The sequence below is a fragment of the Cynocephalus volans genome, chromosome 13, assembly GCF_027409185.1.
Source record: "Cynocephalus volans isolate mCynVol1 chromosome 13, mCynVol1.pri, whole genome shotgun sequence".
In the NCBI taxonomy this organism is placed as follows: Eukaryota; Metazoa; Chordata; class Mammalia; order Dermoptera; family Cynocephalidae; genus Cynocephalus; species Cynocephalus volans.
This window is the reverse complement of record NC_084472.1, coordinates 75,927,530-75,952,679: the sequence shown is the minus strand read 5'-3', so window position 1 is coordinate 75,952,679 and position 25,150 is coordinate 75,927,530. Positions and strand designations below refer to the sequence as shown.

The window sequence follows — 25,150 nt, the reverse complement described above, 5'->3', positions numbered from 1 at the left end:
ATGAATTACTCACGGTTCATCACCGCCACGAGCGCGGCCAGAAAGCCTTCTCCCATCCGAGTGACGGGTGAGAAGCGGGACTGGCGCCTCTCCTCCCGGGGTGCGTGCGGCTCTCCTCGCACAGCCTCTGGGAACGGAGCCCTGGAGTCATCGCTCGGTGGCGTGGGGCGTTCATTCATTCAACTGTGGACGCTCTCCGCGAGCCAGGCGCTGCGTGCACAAATGAAATGGGCACAGCCCTTGTTCTCAAAGAGCTCGGGCTGGAAAGGCGGGTAGTTGGGCATCTCTGCCGGAGTGTAGTGGCAGCAGCAATTGAGAAAGGCACAGGCTGCTGGGGGACCTGGCCTTGGAAGGGAGCGGTCGTGCTGTCAAGGAAGGCCCTCTCGGGGAAGAAGTGTAGGGGTGGGCACAGTGCGCAGATGTGCAGATTCCAGTAAATGGGAGAGAAAGGGGTGAGCCATGAATTTCAACAGGCAGGCAGGGACTCAGCGGAGGAGGATCTTCTGTTTTTATGGTTCTTTGAGATCCTCCTTATCCCTCTGCCTTCTCCTTGGTCATCTCCATACTTTAGTCTCTCCGGAAAAGAGAACGCCCAGAAAAAAGTTATTCTATAATGTTTACTTTAGACAAGAGTTCTTAGTCCATCCAGGCTGCTGCAACAAAATACCACAAACTGGGTAATTTCTAAACAACAGAAACTTATTCTCACAGTTCTGGAGGCTAAGTAAGATCAAGGCACCAGCGGATTCCATGTCGGGTGAGGGCTGTGTCCTTATTGACAGAGACTTCTCCTGCATACTCACTTGGCAGAAGGGAACAAGGGCCTCCCTCAGGTCTCTATTATAAGGTCACTAATCCCATTCATGAGGTGGAGACCTCATTACCTAATCGACTCCTTAAGGTCCCACCTCTTAATACCATCACACTAGATATGAGGTTCAACATAGAAATTTGTTTGTACACCAACATTCAGACCATAGCATATTCTATCACTAAAAATTGTTACACTTTACTTTTGTTGGCTGTAATGCATACTGAGCCATCACTGTTTATAAAAATCTTCAATGAAAGTGTTTTTTCTTCTCTTCTATGTTTGTTGTAGCTGAGATTTTGAGCAGAAAATCACTCATTTCCTTAGCTGCTGGATCACCAAATCCAAACACATTCCCCTTTAAGACTGCTACTATCACTGTAGAAAATGGAAAGACAATCCAATTTGGAGAAGAGCTGATGAAGAGAGCACTTCAGTATTCTCCAACTACTGGGTAGGTATCAATAGATGGCTCATTTTCATGGGCAATATTCTTAGGCCTATTGATAAAGTGACTTGTGCAATATACTTAAGAAAGGTTTGGGGAACTTTTCAAAGGGCAGGAGGGATAGTGAATGTTTACCACTCCTCGGTGATTGTTTCTCAACCTTCAATGGTTGGGAGAGTCAGAGAAGGCTTATGGAAGGGAGGACCATTTAAGCTGGTCTGAAAAATGAGAAGATAGCTAGGTGAAGAAGCATATTGGAAGAAAGGAGGAAATGGATGATCCAAGGAGCAGCAATTTTAGGTCCCTGGGCAATCTTCTAATCAATATGTTCCCTTTCTAAATAGGCAGTTATGTAAATACACTGCCCTCATAGGTTTAGATATCTTTAATTTCTTTAAAGCAAACTGAAACACATACCTTAAGACTGTCTCTAACTGGTCTACTTCCAGTGACAAAGGACAAATTTATTGAGAATCTATAAATTATACATTATTAAAAACTTCTATGTTCTATGATTGAAATATGTTATTCATATGTATATATGAATTATATGTAATATATGCATGGGCTTTTCTTTACTTGATACGAAGAACTTACTGAGCCTGAACTACTAGGAAGCCTATTTAGATCTTCCTAAGGAGAACAGATTATGCAATGAATGCTCTAGTGTAAAAGAAAGACTTCAGGCTTTAGAATAAGAAGGATGGAAATTCAAATCTCAGCCCATTGATTAAATGATTGACTTTATGTGAATTTCTGTCTCATTGATTTAATGTGAATTTCCTAATCTATTGCTTCATCATTTTTTTTTTCCACGACGGGTGGCTGGTATGGGGATCTGAACCCTTGATCTTGGTGTTACAACACCATGCTCTTACCAACTGAGCTAATAGGTCAGCCCTATTGCTTCATCGTTTAAATGAGAATACTAATAATGGCAAAAAGCTTCTGAAGTTTTTTTAAGTGAATGCATAAAGCACTTGGCATAATGCTACCATTTATTTCCTGTCTACTCTTACTATGATTTTTATTTTGATAAATTAAAAATACATTTTATGCTTTAGAATTCCAGAGCTTTTGTCCTGGATAAAACACTTACAAGTAAGACTTCATAATCCTCCCACCATCCATTATCCACCCAGTCAAGGACAAATGGACGTATGTGTCACATGTGGCAGTCAAGAAGGTCTTTGTAAGGTAAGACTGAAAGGAAAAGGTAGTATACGTGTAGAATTTAATATGTTCATAACTACAAGTATAGTCATCTCTCGCTTAACCACAAGAGGATCACGTTTTGTGGATTGCTGGTAGTCTTCCTTGTCTTCACTTAGAAATATAAACAGAGAACTCAAAGACAAGACGTAGGATGAGAGACGTGTATGTATGTGGGGGATGGGGCGGTGGGGAGTTTGTTCGCAAAAGCCAGGTAGAAATACTTTAGGTTAATTTATTGATATTTCCCTTTAATTTCCCTTATTGTGAGCACAAGGACTTTCAAAAATTATCTGCTTTTAGTATCATTTGCCTGGATGATTTTTCATAAATGCAGAGCATGTGGTCAATGACCCAGGGCTGTGAGTCATTAAAACAAGATTCCCGTTAAGGGACTACTCAACTCCTATCAAAAGCTTAGTGAGCGTTGCTTTATTTCATCTGGCTCAAAGGTGCAGGTTACATATGATTACTGCTTGTAGTTATGATATTTCTGTATGGTTTTTAAATTCTTTAGAAAACATATCCTCATACTTCTGAGATGAAAATGTTATTCCTTTGCATGTCTGTTTATGTAATCTCTGTGCTCACCACTGCTTGTGTCTTGTCTCTCTCTAGACTGTACTCCTCTAGATCTATAAATATGTCTGTGTCTCTGACTTCTCTCTCTGGGCTATTTCCCTCTCACTCCCTCTCTGTCTCTCTCTCTTTCATTTTACACCTCCCCACCCCCCATTAGTTATTTCATCAGCTTCCCACCTGTATTCCAGGAACTCCACAAATGTAACCACCTCCGGGTAGTTCCCACAATGGGGGTCGTACCTACGGTCCTCAATTTCATCTGTTTGTTTTTTTCGTTTTCACGAATAATTAATCCTGAATAAAGATTCTCTATATTCCATCTCACATGTAGGTTAAAATGTGACTTATTTATCTTTATCTTAAGCCAAAGTAGCTTTCTTTTTCTTCCTTTTCATGGAAATGGGAAAGCTGTAATCGAGTTTGCTTTAATGAATTTTAATTACATTATTATTACAAAATAACGGATTGTAGTAACAAAAATATTTTGTAAAGATTTTTTTAAATTTTTTTCAAGTTTTTCTTCCTGTTTTTGTATTTAATTAGGAAAAATAAAAGGGTTAGCTACTGTTTGAGTTTGTGCTTAAAAAGAAACATTTGTGATTCTATGGAGTTTATTTGTTTATTCATTTATTCATTTATTTATTTATTTTTATTTTTTTATTTATTTTATTTATTGAATCAAAATCAATTATACATATTTAGGGGGTTGAACATTGAGATATGTTGATCAAATCAATATTACTAGCATATATATTGTTACAGATCGTAATTATTCTTTATGCCCCTTGTCCAACCTCTCCCCTTCCCCCATTCCCTCCCCTCCCCCCTCTAATTGCCCTAGATTTCTTCTCTCCTTCTGAAAGAATCATGGTTACTCTGTTAATATGTTGCCTAGATGATCCGTCCAATGCTGAGACATGTGTTCAGGTCCCCCACTATTATCATAGAACAGATGCTGCTTCTGTCACTCTGAAATGGGCTTTGTGGAAAGAGACATCCTCTTCTTTTCTTTGACTCTGCTGGTGACTCTCCTTGTGTGAATGCACTCCAGTGGTTGGTGGACCATTTGCATGGTGCTTGTGGTGTCTGGTCGCTTTTGCAGCAGCCATGGTTATAGTGGGCCACCTACATGGAGGTGCTGTTTCTGGTATGCTCCTTGGCACTGGCAGTATGCCTGTTTGCGGGGTGTGTCTGGTCCCCTTCTCCATGTCTCTGGTCCCTGGGCAGGCCCCAAGTCACTGGTGCCATGTGCCAGGTTGTGGGAGGTGTGTCCAGTCCCCTTCTCCATGCCTTGGGTCACCAGGTGAGACCCAAGGAACTGGCACGGTGTGCCTGGTTGAGGGAAGGCAGTCTGGTCCCCTTCTCCATGACCCAGGTCTCTGGGCGGGCCCCGAGGCATTGGCGTGGCATGCCTGGTTGTGGGAGGAGGGTCCAGTCCCCGTCTCCATGCCCCGGATGGGCCCTGAGGCACTGGCATGGTGTGCCTGGTTGTGGGAGGGCAGTCTAGTCCCCTTCTCCATGCTCCAGGTCCCTGGGTGGGCCCCAAGGTGCGGGCACAGTGTGCCTGGTTGTGGGAGAGAGGTATGGTCCCCTTCTCCATGCTTCGGGACCCTGGGTGGGCCCCGAGGTGCTGGTGTGGTGTGCCGGGTTGTAGGAGGGTGGTCTGGTCCCCTTCTCCATGCCCCGGGTCCCTGGGCAGGCCTCAAGACACTGGTTTGGTGTGCCTTGTTGCGGGAGGAGGGTCTGGTCCCTGGCTCCATACCTCGGGTCACTGGGCAGGACCCAAGGTGCTGGCTAGGTGTGCCTGGTTGTGGGAGAGGGGTCCAGTCCGCTTCTCCATGCCTTGGGTCCCTGGAAAGGCCCCCTATGGAGTGATATTTTAAAAACTCTTTCAATGAAATTTTTTTCTTCAGAAAGTATACTATGAACTTTTTCTTTCAGAAAGATGCTCAAGACAGTTTCTCCTTAATCTGTCACAACATCAGTCATATCAGTGAAGGAAGATAGCATAGATGGCCAAATACATCAATAACTCATTAGTTATAGATATGTTTATTGCAGGGACTTTAGTAGGAATCTGGTTTAATATTTCTTCCACTTTATTAGCCAGAGTAGATATTATTTTAGGCTCTTATGTTTCTGTCTGCATCTATTAAACAGTGCTGCCAGGTGATATACAGCCTTCTCTTTTAATTTAGGACATTTGACATTTGTATGTCACCTAATTGACATGGAAAATGTATATAATTAGGTTTTCATTTGTTCTATTGATAATGCACATGCCACCCGAGTGATTTCTTTGGTCTTAGGATGTTCTAGAAAGCCCAAGTTAATTAGAAACTTCTCGGAGGAGGATACTGTTTGTCATAAGATAACAAAAGCTCATAAGGCCAAGGTGAGGAGCAAAAATCAAATCTACTAACTCAGTTGATAATGGCCCTACTGGTTGTTGTGAGATGCAGGTCGTTAAAATGATAGGAAGAAGAGCTTGAATTGGGGATTATGAAACATCAGAAGGTAAGGATTATTCTGTGACTTATATGCAATTTAGTTATAATAGATCATTTTGATTTAGGCTGGAAGAATCTATTGCCTGACTCTAATGATGTCAGTAGGCATCATATTGTCCACAAAATCTCCTAAGATTTGTCAGACCTTGCTTACTTGACCTCTAGATGTCCTTTAGCACTGTTGCCCTCTCCATCCTTTTTTGAAACGCTGTCTTCCTCTGGCTGTCCCAGCACGACACTTTGTGACTCTCCTCCAGCCTACTTGCAGCGGCCTCCTCTGCCTTTGGCAGCGGCCTCCCCTCCCTTGCCATGATTTATTAGAGCTCCGTGAGGCTCAGTCCCTGAGCATCTTTCCCCCTTAATCCATACACTCTACTGGTACCTCCCTTCACACCCATGTGATCGGCCATAATATGCTAGTTACTGCCAGGCTCCTTCCAAATCCATCTGTCCGTCTGTTCACCTGACACCATCACAGGATATTTCAAAGGCACTTCAAACCAAAACAACTCACCTCAGATGTGGGCGACTTAGTTCTGTATTTCAGTGAATGGCACTACCCCACCCTCTATGTAGTTGCAGAGGCTGAAAGCTACGAGTCATTCTGGACACCTCCTCTTCCTCACTCCCCTGTAGTCCATAATCATTTTCATGGGCTAAATATTTTTTCAGTTCTTCTCTACAATTCCACCATCACCACTCTAGTTCAGACTACCTTATCTGTCCAATAACTTCCCAAACAATCCCAAAAACTTCCCAAACTTTCCACGCATATACTCGCTCTTCTTTCATTCTTTCATACTGTAGCCAGGAGGATCTTTTAAAAAGGCATATCTGATAATGTGGCTCCCTCTCTACACCTCCTTCTTAAAATTCTTACTTGCCTCCCTTGGCTCGAATGCCCACGTGGTATGGTCTCTGCCCACTTCTGTCTGATCTCACTCCACTCTCCTCTTCACACTCTTTACTCTTTACAAATCACTGAATTCTTCTAGTTTCTCAAACTGTACCTATTGTCACCCCCTATACCAACTCATCACTTCCTCAGGGAAGCTTTCCCTGAATTCCCTGAATGCCCAGGGCCTCCTACAATGAGCTCTTCTTATAACATTGTGCATCCATACTTAATTGCACTCACTACTATTTTAAATTGTACGCTTTTGGGGTAATTATCTGGTTAGTGTCTAGTTCTCACAGTGGACTGGTAGCTCCATGAGAGTGAGAACCATGTCACTTTGCTCATCATTTTATGTCCAGTACTTTACACAGGCCTGGCTTATAGTAGACATTTAATATATTTTCAAAGAAGCATAAAAGGAATAAGTGAGTTTTAGGAGTGTGATATTATGATATTTACATATTGGTTTTCATCCACAGTTCCTGGCTCATGCTGCTCTATGACCTTCTCCTGCCCTTCTTTCACCTGCTCCTTTTTCTCCCCAAGGCAAGAACTTCTCTGACCTACCTTATCTGATTATAGGTCATAAGACCCCCATTCCAAAGGGGTCCTTCCCCCACCTCGGGAGGAAGGAATGCTACAGAGAGGCCAAGAAGAATCTGGACAAACACCTTGCTGGGTTTCCCCACCCAGTCTGTTAATGTGGATCATACCCTCTTTGTCCAATCGCATTTCCGCATGGTTGTCCATGCTTCCATCATGCCTATGTAATGAAGTTTCCGTAAAAACCCAAGAGCACAGGGTTCAGAGGCTTACAGATAGCTGAACACATGTAGGTTCCTGAGGGTGGCGTGCCTGGTGAGGGCGTGGGAGCTCCATACCCCCTCTCCGATCCCTCACCCTGTGCATCTCTCCATCTGTCTCCTTTGTAATATCCTTGATAATAAACAGGCAAATGATAAATACTTGTTTCCCTGAGTTCTGTGAACCGCTCAAGCAAATTAATTGAGCCTAAAGAGGGAAGAGGGGATTATGGGAACTTGATTTATAGCTGGTCAGTCAGAAGTTCCAGGGGCCTGAACTTGTAACTGGCGTCTAAAATGAGGGCAGTCTTGGGGACTGAGCCCTCAACCTGTGAAATCTGACACTGTCTCCAGGTAGATAGTGTCAGAATTAAATCGAATTAGAGGACACCAAGGGGGTGTTTGCTGATTGACTGCTTGGTGTGGGGGGGGTGTGGGAGGGAACCCACACATTTGGTCACAGAAGTCTTCTGTGTTGATTATTGTGGTGTAAAAGAATAGAGAAAACTGTTTGTTTGTTTTTTTCCACTTGGAGGAGCCAAACCAGTTATGCTCTTTCTCACCTTATCCTAGAACAGGGGTTGGCAGACTATGGCTTGAGAGCCAAATCCAGCCCTTCTTCTAGTTTTGTAAATAAAGTTTTATTGTAATTCAGTTATACCCATTCATTTATAAACTGTCTACAGCTGCTTTCCCACTATCGAGGCAGAGATGAGTAGTTGCAACAGAGACACAGTGGCCCACAAAATACTTACTATCCAGCCCCTTACAGAAAATGTGCCAACTTCTACTCTAGAATCCTGTGAGCTCAAATTAAAAAAAAAAAAAAATAGGTTCTATGAATGGAAACAATACTATCAAGCTAACTTGTGCCTCTTTTCTTAGGTATTTGAAATGATCATTAATCCCGGAGATAATGTCCTCCTAAGTGAACCTGTTTATTCAGGAACACTTCACATTGTGAGTACATATTTTTACAATTCTCCTAATAAATAAGAAGAAACCATTGCACCTTTAGAATTATCTGTCCAATGGGGCTGCCCATTAGCTCAGTTGGTTAGAGTGCGGTGTTGTAACACCAAGGTCAAGTGTTCGGATCCCCTTACTGGCCAGCCACAAAAACAAACAAACATTGGCTTTTAAAAAAAAAAAAAGAAAGAAAGAATTATCTGTCCACTGGAAAAAAAATAGCATTTTTGATCTATAAACAGGAGGATCTTAAATGATATATGCCAAATATGTTAAACGTACCCTCTGCTTTATAAATTTCTTTAAAATCCAAATGTATGTGTGCTAAAATTAGGTTGTGCAAAATCATATCGTTTTCTTAATATTTCACTTGAAATGTGACTCAAACTACAAAAACTTACTTTTTCATTGTCATCTTTTATTACCATATGCCTAAGTATAACCATGGTATGTGTCAATTTAATATATCTCTAAACTAACATGGTATAATTACGGATTTCTGCTCCAGTGTTAAATCAATGACACCATAATATCCAGAATGAGGAAGCTGATCATATGACTCTGCTGCGCACTGGCCAGAACACACCACTGAGAATTATATTTGTTTGGGGCACACTGTGATAGAAATATCCACAAACTGGAGCACATTCAGTCAAAGTGAATAGGGAATTGGAAACCACTGCGTATGATGAATGGTTAGAGGAACTGCAGCTGCTTTATCCAAAAAGAGAAGATTCAACAGAGACATGAGAATTGTTCTCAAATATACAATAGTTAACCATGTGGCAGAAGAATTAGATTTATTTGTTCATGTCCTTAGCTTGACAAAACTGGAACCAAAGAATGGTAACCACAGGGAAACAATTTCAACTCAGTATAAGAACTTTCTAACCATGGGCCACCCTTGACTGTCTAAGGAGGAAAAGCACTGCCCATCACCGCAGGTGCTCAAAGTTACTCTCGATCACCACCAAACACAAATATTGTAAAAGTAATTTTAGCTTAGTGTAGGGGAATTGAATGAGATGACCTTTATGCTGTATTGATTCTAACTTCATGGATTCTTTTTTTTTCTTTTTTCCGAATTTAATGTTATTTTTGTAGAAATCAATATATAAAGCAATATACAAAATAATTCCATTTATAATAGCACCCAAAAGAATAAAACACCTAGGAATAAATCTAAAAAAGGAGGTGAACGACTCGTACATTAAAAACTATAAAACTTTGATTAAAGAAGACCTAAAGAAGTGGAAAGATATCCCCGGTTCATGGCTCGGAAGACTTAAAATTGTTAAGATGTCTATACTACCCAAAGAAACGTACAGATTCAATGTAATCCCTATCAAAATTCCCACAGACTTTTTTGCAGAAATAGAAAAGCTGATCCTCAAATCATGTGGGATTTTAGGGAGTTGTAAGATAGCCAAAACGATCTTGAAAATAAAGAGCAAATTTGGAGGACTCACGCTTCCCAATTTTGTATTTTTCTTTTTTTTTTTTTTTTTTTTTTTTTTGTCTTTTTCGTGACCAGTACTCAGCCAGTGAGTGCACCAGCCATTCCTATATAGGATCCGATATAAGGATCCGAACCCGCGGCGGGAGTGTCGCTAAGCTCCCAGCGCCGCACTCTCCCGAGTGCGCCACCAGCTCGGCCCACACTTCCCAATTTTGAAACCTACTACAAAAGCTACAATAATCAGGATAGTATAGTACTGGCATATGGATAGACATATAGACTAATGGAGCAGAACAGAGAGTCCAGAAATAAACCCTTGATCCAATTGATTTCGGCAAGGTGCCAAGACCATTCAAACGGTGCTGGGGCAACTGGATTTCCACATAAGCAAAAGAAAGAAACTGGACCATTACCTCACGCCATATAAAAATTTAACACAAAGTGGACCAAAGACCTAAATGTAAGAGCTAAAACTATAAACTTTTAGAAGAAAAAACATAAGGGCAAATCCTCATGACCTTAGCTTTGGCAATGGATTCTTTTAGATATGATACCAAAAACACAAGCATCAGCAACAGTGACAATAAAAATAGATAAACTGAGGGCTGGCTGGTTAGCTCAGTTGGTTAGAGCATAGCTTTATAACACCAAGGTCATGGGTTCGGATCCTCTTACCAGACAGTGTCCCCAAATAAATAAATAAAGATTATTCTTTAAAAAAAAATAGATAAATTGGACTTCAGAATTAAAAATCTTTGTATGTCAAAAAATGTTATTAGGAAAGTGAAATAACAGCCTGCAGAATGGTAGAAACTATTTACAAATCATAAATCGGATAAGGGTTTAATATTCCAAATATATAAAGAACTCTTACAACTTGACAACAAAAAGACAAACAGCCCAATTAAAAAGTGCTCTAAAGGGCCGGCCCGTGGCTCACCCGGGAGAGTGCGGTGCTGATAACACCAAGGCTGTGGGTTCGGATCCCATATAGGGATGGCCGGTTCGCTCACTGGGTGAGCGTGGTGCTGACAAGACCAAGTCAAGGGTTAAGATCCTCTTACTGGTCATCTTTTAAAAAATAAAAATAAAAATAAATAAATAAATAGATAATGCACTGAAGTCTTGAATAGCCATTTCTCCAAAGAAGATATGCAGATGTCCAATACGCCCATGAGAAGATGCTCAACATTATTAGTCATTAGAGAAATGCAAATCAAAACCACAGTGAGATATTACTCCACACCTATGAGGATGGCTAATATCAAAGACAAAAACAAAATAATAAGTATTAGTGAATATGTGAAGAAATTAGAACCCTTGTACGTTGCTGGTAGAAATATAAAATGGTGCAGCCCCTATGGAAAACAGTTGGTCCATTCCTCAAAAAGTTTAAAATAGAATTTCCACGTGACCCACAATTCTACTCCTAAGTATATGCCCAAAAAGAATTAAAATCTAGGGCTGAACTGTTAGCTCCGTTGGTTAGCATGTGGTGTTATAACACCAAGGTCAAGGGTGCAGATCCCTGTATCTACCAGCTGCCAAAAAATAAAAAAATTAAAATTTGTCAAAAATGGAGTCTGGATTATTCCCACTTCATACATAATAATTCATGATTATTCCCACTAGATTTGACTACTAAAAATAGTGTTTGCTTTTCTTGTGCATTTTTTTCCCAAGGATCCTCACTCAATTACTGCTATTTCCTAAGTTCCAATTTTTTTTTCTTCACGTTCATCCATGAATAAGATTGCACAAGATTTTTATGAAACTATCTCTATAAGGAATGCCAAAATGTGCCAGTTCAGCCTTAGCAATTGGTAAAATATTGAAATACTTCTACACTGATTGGCACGCCACTCATCCCCTAAAGTGCCCCGACACCACCCTGGCTTCCCTGGCCCTTCACCTAGGACCACCCTGAATTTCCCATGATCAAAAGTTAATGCTGGCATAGCAGGGGCCCTCCTGGACCCCATTCCAGCCCACACCTGTATCTGATGTGCCCATGCTAAATAAACCACTTGCTAAATTGATTTTTTTTTTTTTTTTTAAAGATGACTGGTAAGGGGACCTTGACTTGGTGTTGTCAGCACCACACTTAGCCAGTGAGCTAACCGGCCATCCCTACATAGGATCCAAACCCATGACCTTGGTGTTATCAGAACCACACTCTCCTGAGTGAGCCACGGGCCGGCCCCACTTACTAAGTATTTTGAATATCACCCTTGTTTGCAACTAGTTTATGTATAAGCACAGCAGATGCTTTGTGTGATTCACTTACACTGTCAAAAAACATTCATTAATAAACACCTACTTTACGGATCAGTTCTAATTCTAATTATAAAGATAATTCAGTCAGAAGAGTCTAGGTTATGCTGCAGAACAAGTGATCCCAATGTCTCAGTGGCTTACAGCCACCACAAAGGTTCATTTCTCTCTCATACTACATATCCACCACAAGATCGCTGCAGCTCTGTTCCATTGCATCTTCATTTCAGCCCCAAGCTGACAGAAGCAGCCTCTATCTGGAATACTGCCAATCCCAGAGCAGAGGGAGAAGAGTCACAGAGAACCATAAGCTACATTTTAGTGCTTCTGCCTGGAAGGAACACACATCATTACTGCTCACAGTTTATTGGCTACAGCAAGACACATGGCCAAGCCTGACATAAGTGGGGCAAGAGGTATAATCCTTCTCCTGAGAAGGGACAGCAGATATTTTTGAACAATAATGGAATCAACCCCATGGGAACAATAGAATTAAAATATACAGTCTCAACCCTCAGAAGATTATAACTGAGGTTTATAGGCTTAAGGATATAAATGGGAACATTCTTGACTAGTATAAAAATAAAAATAAAAAATAAATAAAACAATAGCACTTACATTTTGTCACCATGTCTAACTCTTGGGCTTTTTTGTGTGTGCTCAATAGCTACAACCGCTGGGCTGCAACATTCTTAATGTTTCCAGTGATGAATATGGGATTATTCCAGACTCCCTCAGAGAAGTACTTTCCAGATGGAAACCAGAAGATTCAAAGGATTCCAAGAAAAACACCCCCAAATTACTTTATACTGTCCCAACTGGAAACAACCCTACTGGAAGCACATTAAGAAGTGACCGAAAAAAGGAAATCTATGAGGTATTTTAAAAGAATGTGTTAATGTAGTTATGTTCCTGCTTCTTCTTGACTTTTTAGAAGTATACTGTGCAAGTTCCCTTTCTTCTTAGCCTTTTGCTTTCAAGGAAGATAATTTTTAATAAAAGGGAGTCGTCTATACCAGGGGTCCTAATAAATTTAGACACAATATGTGACTACTTCCGTTGTTAATTGTAAGATTTTTCTTTTCCCTTAGTTGATATTTTGATACAAAAGAAATAATATTCTTGGTCTGATGTTAAATTTTATATGGTTCTTTAATATTTGACCCCAAATTTCATTTTCATTACTTTATATTTGTGTTAACTTGTGTATTCTGCTTCCTACTCCTTATCATTTGAGGTTACAAAGAATTCTTTAAAAATAAGAGGCATGCTCCTGTTTTGTAAAATCTCTTTTAGGTACCTATGATGCCAAGCTGTTCACTATAAACATTTCTTTTAAGTATCAAACATATATTGAGCTATGCAGAAATCTTTGACATGTAGGAAATAATGTGCCTTTTGTAAAGTCTCTTTTACGTACCCGATTGTGCTCTCTAACGTTTCACTACAAATAGCTTTTTAAAATGAGTATCAAGCCCCTGTGAATCTGTTTAATCATGTGGAGTGGAATCATAAGAAAGATTTCAACCAGTTCCTTTTACTTAGAAAATATATATAGTAGTCTCCCCTTGTCCACGGTTTCGCTTTCTGCGAGTCAAGTTACTAGCGGTCAACCACAATCAGGAAAATTGTCATGGCTCATCATGACTCAGTGATCCACGATCACTTAAAGCAAATGATCATCTTTCTGGTCTATCATCAGAAGTCAGCAGTAGCCTAATGCTACAACACACGCCGACGTCATTCACCTCCCTTCGTCTCATCACGTGGGCATCGTGTCACCTCACATCATCACAGAAGAATGAGTACAACAGAATACTCTGAGAGGGAGGGAGACCATGCTGTGTTATAGGACGTTGTTATAATAGTTCTATTGTATTATTAGTTATTATTGTTAATTTCTTACTGTGCCTAAATTTATAAATGAAACTTAATCGTAGGCATGTACATCTAGGAAGAAACAGTATGTATAGGGTTCAATGTCATCTGCAGTTTCAGGCATCCAGTGGGTGTTTTGGAACATATACCCCATGGATAAGGGGGGATTGCTGGAGGTTTAAAATACTGTCTTTTTCTTTTTCTGTATGCCCTCCCTGGCTCTGTCCTGAGTTCTTCTCTCCTCTGTTCACATACTGCCCCCCAGACAGCCTCATCCAGTTCCCTGGCTATAAATTCTAGTCTGCATATGATGACTCCCCGACCTCTTCCCTGAACACCAGCCTTTTGTATCCAGCTTTCAACTTGGTATCTCCATGTAGATGTCCAATAGGCATTTCAAACTCAGCATGATCAAAACAGAACTCCTGATTTTCCCCAGCCCCCGCCCCAAGCCCCTCATCCAGAGCCCCTCACATTCTCCATCCCCATAAGCAGCATGACCATGCAGTTACCCTTTATTCCTCTTTCCCTTCTCCCAGGCCCTGCCCCCGCCATAGCTAGTCCATCCTGCGGACTCCACCATACATTTAGCCAAATCCATCCATTTTTCTCCACTTCCTTTCCAATCCACACCTTCTAAGCCACTGCTTGCCTTCGCTGGGCTACCACAAGGACTTCTTTGTTGCACCCTGCTGCAGGTCACTCTTGGTCTCCAACCAGTCTTTCCTCACACAGCAGCCAGTCACATGCCTCCCCTCCAGAGATATACATGTAAAGCTGGTCTCACGGTTCTCCTGGTACAATCCTCCAGTGGCTTGCCCTTGCAGTTAAAATAGAAACCAAATTCCTTTATCTGCCTTGCAAATAGATGTGACATGGTCAGTCTGTTCTCAAGCCATATCTCTTATCATCCTCCTTGCTGCAGCCACACAGGCCTTCTTTCTATCTCTTAAACATGCCAAGTTTTTTCTCACCCAAGGGCCTTTACCCTCACTCATGCCTCAGTCTAGAATCTTTTTCTCTGGTATGTGCAAAACTGACTTCTTCCTGTCATTCTGAGCTCTAGTGTGACCTTGTCAGGAAGGGCTTCCCAATGATTCCAATTGAAATAACTACCCTATCATTTGCTTTCTCAAATGTCACCTGCTTTAATGCCCTGCCTAGCACTTTGAAACCATCCATCTAATAATTCCTTCTTTCCATTATCCACTGGCTTATAGCTATTCTGTCTCTTCCTCTAGAATGTAAGTTCCTTGAGAATAAAAGCATTTAGTGCCTTGTTCATCCCTTTATCCTCACTGTCTAATACAAAGACACTCAATAGCTTCTTGAATGAATGAATGAGCACAAAGAATTATGATTCCAAATGATTTTAATTTTAGATAGCTCTTAAATAAACATATTACTTTAACCTATTTTTAGCTTGCAAGAAAATATGATTTCCTCATAATAGAAGATGACCCTTACTATTTCCTCCAGTATGACAAGGTAAGTGACAATGAGAACTTATTTCACTATTAGAAGATAAGTTGTTATAAGTCATAGCACTGCATTTGATATTTGGCTGGCTGCCGAGTCAGCGCTAATTCACTTTTACACTGAAATTAAATGAATTATTATTAATTTGCTGCCACTTCAATTTTCAGTCTTCCACTTTTATCATGGGATTACTACTTTCATTTTTTGTATTACTGCTCTTGCCAGAAATTACTTACCTTCAAAATAGCAGCTGTCTTTCTGTACCATGCATTTGGGCAGAGTGAGTCAGGGCTGATGGTCTTCTCGAACTCTAGATCCTAGTTCACAGTTCCTTAAGCATCATACCAGGGATGTGAAGTGGGTTTCATCTCGGATGTCAACTTCAGTCCCTTGGTAGTGGCTGACTGGATGACATCAGAGAAGGATCAGGAAGTTGTGTTCAAGCTGAAGGAGATAAAGGGTTGTGCTCAATTCGTGATGTCTGTTATGGGCACAGGAGAAGGTGTTACAGGCAGCTTGCCACATATTTGCCATCCCTGTCATTTATGTCCCGAATCTTATCTGCAGAATAATGGGCTTTTAGATTCATTCTGACTATAGCTGTATGCTACTTTTCATGATTACTCTTTTCTAATAGACAATAGTAGTGATAGAGACAACCAGTTCCTGATTTCTCAAAATCCAACACTTTCTTTACTCTCAGGGCTGCAAAGAACATATACTTAAATTCAGCTCTCTCTTTAAACATACTGAGAAGAAATAAAAACTCTTGATTTCTCTCTAGGATTTGCCAGAACATCACTTCTGCCTGCCTACCTTCCACCCTCAGCCTGGCCATGGCCCCCCTTTCTCATTTGTACCTATTTTTGAAGTACAAAGTCAATATTTCATACTGACTACATTTATCATCTTCGTTCTCATCTTTTTTATCTTTCTAGTTGGTTCTAAGGATCAACATTTTCTCTCTAAACAGCCCTGAATGCTCTGGCCCTTGTCATTTTGATCTTGTCCAAACTAGTTTTTCTTAAGTCCTTCCTCTAAATCTGTTTATCCTGGATTACAACCATTGGGCAGGGAAGGCCTGTTAGAGGTTTCCCGAAATTCATAATAATGGCATTGCTGTGGGTCACCTGTGTTCCCCAAATGCTCATGTACTGGAAACTGTTAAGAGGGTGGGAAATCCAATTATGATATTTGAAAGGTGGGGCCTTGAGAGTTGATTGGATCATGAGGACTGTGCCCTCATGAATGGACTAATCCATTCATGAAGTAATGAGTTATCATGGGTGCAGTTCTGATGGCTTTATAAAGAGAGCGAGTGAGAAGGTTAGCATTCTTGCTCAGCCCATTGTCACCATGTGACACCCTGGTCACCATGGCACCTGTAGAGCGTTCCCATCCAGATGAAAGCCCTAACCAGATGTATTTCCTAGACCTTGGACTTCCCAGCCTCCAAACTATAAGAAATAAATTTAATTTCTTATAAATTACTCAGTTTCACGTATTCTGTTATAAGCAACAGAAACGGACTAATACAGGCATCTTGGGCAAATAAGGAAGCCCTTGTGTGTGTGTTTGACAGAAAAACCATGAAGACAGTCAGATGCTAGTAATAAAAGACCATGCATCTCTGTTTCTTATTCCATGTTAAAGGGTTGAGATAAAGGTAAGTGATACTTGTGCTATTTGTTATCTAATTCCATGCCCTCTGCACTCTATGCAACATAATCATACAGTGACTAACAGAGTTCTCAAGCCAACAGTTTTTTGATTTGGGGTTTTTGTTGTTTTCGTTTTAAGTCCCGGCCACCAACATTTCTTTCCATGGATGTTGATGGGCGTGTGATCAGAGCTGACAGTTTTTCGAAAGTCATCTCCTCTGGGTAAGGCCTTCTGTCTCTAACTTGAGGGTAAATCTAAAAGAGCCAGAGACTGCACATCAGTATCGTTTAGTCCACACAATTTTTTTCATTTAAGGTACTTGTATTCCACTTGCCTTAAAACACAGGTTTCATTGTTATTATTCACACAGGCCTTTATTCATCTCCAGTAGTCAAAGATACTTGGCCATTAATCTAAAGTTGTAGTGGGACTGGTCAGGTTTTGGTATCATTACAAAATAGTACATTTGGAAATACTTGGTTATACTTGCATTTATTTTAAATGCACCCTTAAATTTAAATATGTATTTGAAATGAGAAGTACTTAGTTTTATTAGAATGCTTTGATTCTCCAGGTCCATTTGTCCCCAAGTCACAACTCTCTTCCTAATTAAATCATTAAAATGATATGTATTAATTGTTAATATGGGAATGATATCATGCCTTTTCTCTTTTTGTGTAGATTGAGAATAGGGTTTATAACTGGTCCACAACCCTTGATAGAGAGAGTTGTTTTACACATACAAGTTTCATCACTACAGCCCAGTACTTTTAATCAGGTAAGGACAATTCAGGATACAGGATTTTTTTTTTTTTTTAATTAGATCAGAACAGAAAATAGATGATAAAGAGCAAAAATTCCAAACCTGTTTAGTGACTCATTATTTGCCTTCCTTACACATGTGCTAACTTGTCCTGGACACATTGGTTAGAATGCATTTTAATTAAAATAAAGTAAAATTAATTTTGGAGAATATATAAATGTCCTGACAAACTTTGAGAAATTATTGGATCTATCCCTAAATACTACCTTGAGAATTGCTACTTAAGAATTCAAAATGAATAGAAAAGTTTGTACAGAATAGGATGTTTGTTTGACATTGTACATTCCATAAAGTGCAGATGTCCCTATGTTTTACCAAGTTGCAGGCTTTTTTCCATATTTTTGTATCTGTTATCAACAGAAGTTCACTATTCATTTATAATATTTAAAACTTCCATTTTAGGTAGGAAATCTCCAAATACATTACATAACCTTATCTACTACGTATTTTTTTAAATCTTTTGAGAGGCAGGACGGTATGTCAGTTAATAGCATGGATCTGGAGCTGGATAGTCTGACTCTGAATCTGGGCTCTGTGACTAGCTGTTGACTTAAAGTTAGCAGGAAAGTTAACTTAACCCTTGTGCCTCAGTTTCCTCATCAGTAAAATAGAAATTTATGATGATTGAATTACCTAAAATATATTAATATGTTACAATAGTGCCTGGCACATAACAAGAATTATATAAATACTTGTTATTTTTACTGTTGTTGTCATTCTTTAACATTTAACATTTACTATAAATCACTAACTATATAAGCCAGGTTCAGCTTGTTATATCTTCTTATGGTTGTTTACATGTAAATCAAGAGTGATTTGCTTTCGCATTTGACCAAAGAACACATTTTTAGGAGATGAACTGTGACATTTCTTATTGTTTCGTCTCTTTTAGTTTATGATATTACAGCTTCTACAACAGTGGGGAGAAGAGGGCTTCCTGGCTCATGTTAACAGGTATTGAATCATTTGCTAAAATGTTTATAAACTAAATGGGAGCCCAGTGGATATTATATTATAGAGCACCCAGAGAGTTGATTCGTTATTCTTCCTTCGTAATCCTAAGATAAACCACAGGAGCAGTCTATTAGAATTGGAAAGTCGACTAGTTCTATTAGATCAACTAGAAAGTCTTCTCAGGAGCATCCAAGGTATGGTTTGAAAGCAGCATCCACACACACCTAAGGTAATCTAAAATTCCCACCAGTTTAGGATTCACTTATTTAACTGATTAAGAGACTAAAGTACTCATACACATAAATATTTTATTTAATAATAGATTAACTATGAGGGACACAGGAATTGGCTTAAGTATAGATGAGTGAGAACATAATTCGCCTAAATAATCAGTATATTGGTTAAAGTTATTAATTACTCTAGTTATATAAATGTGGTACTCGTAGGCAATTTAGAAATAAGGAGAAACAGGGTATCTTCATTCCCAGACCAGTGATTCGTCATTTCAATATTATTTTCTTGATCCTGAGCATTCTCCTACCCTGCAAATGATCATCGTTATTGCAGACAACTAAACACAAAGATTGGTGCTGCTACCTCTGCTACTTCTAAGTTCCATGTTTTACATAGAAATAGACTTTGCTTTATTAATTTTCATTTTCGGATTATTCCACAATAAAGAAAAAAAACACAATGGTAAAAAGTTTATCACCAGACAAGTCAAACAAATATGCTCAATATTTTAATCAAAATAGAAAACAAATTCTTATAGCCTGGACTCCAGACCCTTTTTCATCCTGCAATCAGTGTTCTGAACACATCCTTTTCCTTGTTTTCTTATTTTAGAGTTATTGATTTCTATAGGAAACAGAAGGATGCAATGCTGGCAGCTGCAGACAAGTGGTTAGGTGGTGAGTGAAACGTACAACCTCCCTTGTGATAAACAGTCACACCAGTGTGAGTGGGTGATAAACACCACATAGTATTAGAAATCCTGACGGAAAAGAAACCGCAGTGCAGGAGTATTCTTGCCAAGGAAATGTTACCGTATAAATTATCTCAGTAGTGACATTCTACAACCCAGGCACAGTTCTACCAATCTCTACTTTACCCGTCTGCTGCAAAGAATTTCTGATTTAAAAAAAAAAAAAAAAGATAGTCTAAAAATCAATCAGAATAACTTGCTGAAAGCTAAATAATGTCTAGATTCAAAAAATTTTAGTTATTTTTAAATGTGGATCCAGATAGAAGAGGAATTGTCACACTCCTTTTCTAACTAAACTATATAAAGACAAAATAGTGCAATCTTAGGCAGATCTCTCATTACAAATTATTTGCCTTCTAATCATTAACTTCATTTAACTGTCTAATATTATCTGTGGCTAATATGTGTTTTAGATTTACTTTTCCATTATAGAAGAAAGTCAAATGAATTACATGGTTTTAATTATACTATTTCAAATGCCTTTAATATCAATTCCTTATTTCATTCATAGGTCGTTCTTTACAAAGTCTTGATAAAAATATAATTACAGTATTATCTTTTTAAAAATAAAAGTACCATTCTGCAACTTTGCATAGTAGTGCTAAAGAAAAAATTTTAATCAACAGCAAGTTTTTCTTAAAAAAAGTTAGTAATTAAAATCAAAATAATTATCCTTTCTTCTTGATTTCTCTATCCTAATACTCAATGAAACATAAAACCTACAAATGCCTCTGGAATTCTTGAATTTTAAGCACTTCCTTTCATGATTAATTACATTCTGATAAGAACTCTAATCCACTGGGCTTCCAAACTATTACATAAATGATAGGACTTATTAAAATGCTTGAATTGAAACAGCTGTATTTGTCCTAGGTATGGTTCTAATTCCATGAAGGAGAGAGAGGCCCTAGACCTGCACCACTGGAGACTGCCATTGTAGATACTGCACACGTGGCTATTATTCAGTCTTCCTTTCACCCCTCCCTCACCCGCACTTGACTCTGAAATAAAATCCAGGACATCAATTTTCAGGACTTATTAAGTTATATTTGTAAAAATGCTATCCCTGAAGGAACTTACAAACACTAGTTTATAGTTACTGCACTTAGGCCATTTAACGATATGTTTGATGTAATCGAAAAACTCCTTCCTTTGGAAAACATTTATTCTCTTTTTTGTAGATTTGGCAGAATGGCATGCTCCTACTGCTGGAATGTTTCTATGGGTTAAAATTAAAGGCGTGCATGATATAAAACAACTGGTTGGAAAAGAAGACTTTAAGAAAGAGGTAAAACTGGGGGGAGGGGTGCTAAAGAAAAGTAGTGCTTTTTCTGTAAAGTAATTTTTTACTTGAATAAAAGTAGAAAGATGTTTTTTGTTGCTTGCCACCCAACTCATAATGTTCTAATAATAGATATGTTATCTCATTATTAAAATCGTAACAGGCTTTTAAGTTATGTAATTATCCAGCTGGTCTAAATTATTGGAAATCTAGTCATTGATCTCAGCTACTGGTTAGCTTAGTGGATAGAGACGTCTCTGGAGCCACACTCCTTGAGTTTGAATCCCAGTTACACCCCTTAGTGAATGTGTGGCATTAGATAAATTACTCTCTCTGTGCTTCCTCTGTAAGATAGAGATAAGAATCCCCCCTCAGAGGGATGCTATGATGATAAATGAGTTAATATATGTAAAGCACTTAGGCTAATACTTGCACGTGGTAAATGCTCAGTAAGTATTAGCCATTAGTATTTAAAACAGAGGGATTTTTTTCCTGACAATGGAAGTAAAGTATACTCATGGTAGGAAATTTGTAAAATACATAAAAGCATAACGAAAACTTTTTAAATAGCCCATAATTTCACCACCCAGATTTTGTGACCATTTATGGTGTATTTTCTAGATTATATATATTCTAGTATTTTGGCTGTGCAATTATTTTACATGGTTAAAATTACACAGAAAAGTTTGTATCCTGATTTTTTCACTTAAAATTAGTTCATGAGAATGTCTTCTAGGTTCCTGGGTTGTTGGGGTTTTTTTCTCCTTTAATACTTAAATCATTAAGTCTACTTAGATTTCATTTGGGGGCATTGATTAAGCTGAAAATTCTAAATATTTTTCTGTGTAGCTTTCCAATTTACCAAATAAATTATCCCTTTCCATTAATTGATTGCATTATTATGTTTGCAAATTTTTAATCACTGAGTTCTGTTTCTAGAGTCACTTTTGTCTTGAAGCAATAAGTACAAAGGAATAGATTGGGTTGACAACAGCAAAAGTACCATGCTCGTGCATAAGAGACAAGGTACTCTAACAGTTAGATCTAAAGACACATGGCCTGGACTTCAGTCTTAGCTCCAGTGTCTTGGAAAAGTCATTATCCTTTCTAACCATCTTATTTGAGGGCCAGGCTCATGCTTAATTAATTGTTATAATCCTAGTAACAACATGTAGTAGGTACCAAATATTTAACTGACCTATTTCAAATAAACGCATTTTAGTATACTAAATCAATTTGATGTTTTCTTTGCTTTTCTGTCAATGCCATTATCAAATACATTTAGTAATAGTTGCTTGTGTGCCTCTCTGTACTAGGTGCTATGGACATAGACTTCATGTTTCACTGCACTTTTTTCAGTCCTCCTCATTTATTCCCTATATTTTGCTGCATGTTCCTTTACCTTTCCTAAATAATCTCCAACTTTATCACCACCACCTTAGCCCAGATTTTGGTCATCTTGCAAAGAGATTATTACCACTCCCTCCTTCTCTTACAGATCCTTGCTTCTAGTACAACTCAAAACTTTTCCACTACATTGGAGAAAATGACAGCTTTCATTTTATTGTTAATTAGGACAAAGAAACCTATATTCTGCTTGAAATCTTTTCCCCAGAGCACCCCAGATCATTTCACCCCCAACTCATCTTGCTTTAGCAGACAGTGCCCAGATTTATACCACGTAGCAACAAGCAGTTACTTAATTCTTTTGAAGATCATGATTGTACTAGTTAATGCTAATTGCTATAAAAGATAAACTCCAAAATCTCCAAGACATAACACAATAGAAGCTTATTTCTGACTCACATGAAATTCAAAGATGTGATCTGCCCACACCTCTGCTTCAACAGTGATTCAGAGACACTGGCTTTTTCTGTCTTGTTGCTCTTCAGTGTTCAACACATGGAGTCGAAGATTGCTACGAAACGGAAAGAGCATAGTGGATCACACATGGGAAGATGTGTATGAGCCAGACCTTGAAGTAGCATATATGACTTTGGCTCACATCCATTGGTTAGGATTCGCTCACACGGCCACACATAACTGGAAAGAGGCCAGGCAGTAAAGTGTATTTGTATGCCCAAGAGGAAGAGGAAATGGAGTTGACAGTCAGTGAGCTGTCTCTGCCATAGTCCCAGTGATAGCAGTGTTCACACCACTCCATCTACACACACATACTTAACATTTTTATTCCTTTACTTTATATATTAAATTTTCTACCTCCCTTCAGTTCTTTGCACCAATTTTCTTCTGATTTCAGGGCCTTTATGCTGTGTGTCTTCTCCCTGAAATGCTGTTCCCCTCTTTTTGCCTGGCCAACACCTACATTTCAGGCCCCTGTTTAAAAGTCCCTTCAAATTTGATAACTTAGAAATGGTATCTTATTGTTTGGGTTTATATTACTTTTCTAGTTAGGCCCAACATTCATTGGTATTTATTACTGTCTTTATTTCTTTAGTAAGTTGTCCTTTGTACATTAAAGCTAGAATTTTAGTTTTTCCCCTCTGTTTCTGTGCATTCTTTATATAGAGAGAAGAGATAGCATTTGCCATATTTAATGTAAATATTTGTTCCAGTTTTTATGTGTTTTGTTATTGCATGACATACACCTTTTTCTTTTTCTTTTTTTTACATTTTTCTATAAATTGTTTTTTCTCTCGTGATTTCTTTAACTGTTTAAACTTAAAACGTTCCTTCTCACACTGAGATTAGGTTATTTCTATATTCTTTTAATTTTTCTTAACAGTACATCACCTATTTTCCACAAACTCTCTTAGATATTAATGTTTCCTGGAAACGATTTCCAAATCGATAGCTCAATTCCTAGCTCCTACTTGAGAATGTCCTTCTCTTCAGCTTCTCCAGAACAGATGGATGTGGTGAGTACAATATTCTTTTCCAAGTAACACTAGCTGTCAGTTCTTTTTTCTATTTTTGATGCATGTGTTTTCTTTGTTAGAATATTACTTAATGTCTTCTTGGGTTTCTAAAATCCAGATGTTAGCTGACTAGTCAAGAACTACCATTGAAAGACTTATTTTACTTTGTCGACAGACCTCTATAGACAAATGAGACTAAGTTGGAGTTAAAGTTTGTTGTCTTTATGAATAATTTTTCAGAATTTACTGACAGTGTTGGGAAATTACCAACATGTTATGAGAAAAACCTCTTTTCTTCCTTCATAGTATTAACATGAGCCCAAAGTACAAATTCATGATAGCCATTGGTCTCTTTCTCTGACCAAAAAAGTATCAGCGAGGATCAAATAGAAAAATATTCTTAAAGTAATCATAGTCTAGCTTTAACCAAAATAACAAGAAGCAGGGCAACAAAATCCTAAGGATTGTATGTCTGGAAATCCAAACAGAAGACCTGTAAATTAAACAGTACCATTAACCATGAGAAGAGTCTGTACTTATCCTTGGAGATGAACACTTTTGGCATGTTCTTTATTTACTTGCTTTCTCATGTCATTAAATATGCTTTTCATAAGTTCTCTCTGCTTTTATGAATGAGAAGAGTTGGACAATTGAAACTATATAGAATGAGTATGCAGGAGAGATATTATACGAAAACATAAAATTATTTGTGTTATTATGTTATGGATTAAATAGAAAATGATGATCCTGAGGGCTATAAGGCCAAAAAAAAAAAAAAAAAATCCTGAAAATCTGATGTGCGTGTACCTATATGGTTTGATAAACATTGATGGCATCCTGTCCACATAAAGCTGATGTTAAACTTGACTTTTCATTACCTTATCTTAACCTTAGATGATTACTGTGTTTGAATTTTTTAAGTTATGACATACTTTTCCAAAGTAGCATTCAATTTCTTCATTTCCTCTCTTTTTTCTACTTTAGGCCCTCCAGAAATTAGCCCAACTTATAAAAGAATCATTATGAAGAATCTTTATGAAGAAATCATACTATTTGCGGATTTTTCAGATAGATAATATGTTCTGGCAGGAAGAAATGATCACTGGGTATTAGACTTACAGATTAGATTTCATCAAACGTGGATATCTGTAGTAGTTTAACTGGACAACTTTTAAAGTGCCTTTAAATCCATCAGCTTGCCAAAATATGCGTGTAATCTGCTTATGCCTTTTGATAAATTTT

The 25,150-nt window shown here is 38.5% G+C and overlaps 1 protein-coding gene across 2 annotated transcripts; it reads left to right on the top strand.

Moving 5' to 3' along the window:
• On the top strand, positions 1–24,934 carry AADAT (aminoadipate aminotransferase). 2 transcript variants are annotated; one of them, XM_063077435.1, is made up of 13 exons: positions 1–67; positions 1,103–1,265; positions 2,324–2,456; positions 8,150–8,224; positions 12,634–12,843; positions 15,267–15,332; positions 17,124–17,206; positions 17,667–17,763; positions 18,701–18,762; positions 19,609–19,673; positions 20,929–21,035; positions 23,807–23,908; positions 24,893–24,934. In XM_063077435.1, the coding sequence occupies exons 1-13, from the start codon at positions 1–3 to the stop codon at positions 24,932–24,934; spliced, it is 1,272 nt and encodes a 423-aa protein (XP_062933505.1). The 2 variants fall into 2 exon arrangements, with proteins under 2 accessions (XP_062933505.1, XP_062933504.1); XM_063077434.1 differs by having other exon boundaries at positions 1–104; positions 1,119–1,265.
• Positions 24,935–25,150: the final 216 nt, after the last annotated feature.

Bases quoted from the DNA above. Each gene is read 5' to 3' on its own strand.
- AADAT (XM_063077434.1), top strand. From the start codon at position 1: ATGAATTACTCACGGTTCATCACCGCCACGAGCGCGGCCAGAAAGCCT. The intron at 15,333-17,123 runs GTAAGTGACAAT...TTTCGTTTTAAG, and splicing joins ATTTCCTCCAGTATGACAAG to TCCCGGCCACCAACATTTCT. The intron at 23,909-24,892 runs GTGAGTACAATA...TTTCTACTTTAG, and splicing joins CTCCAGAACAGATGGATGTG to GCCCTCCAGAAATTAGCCCA.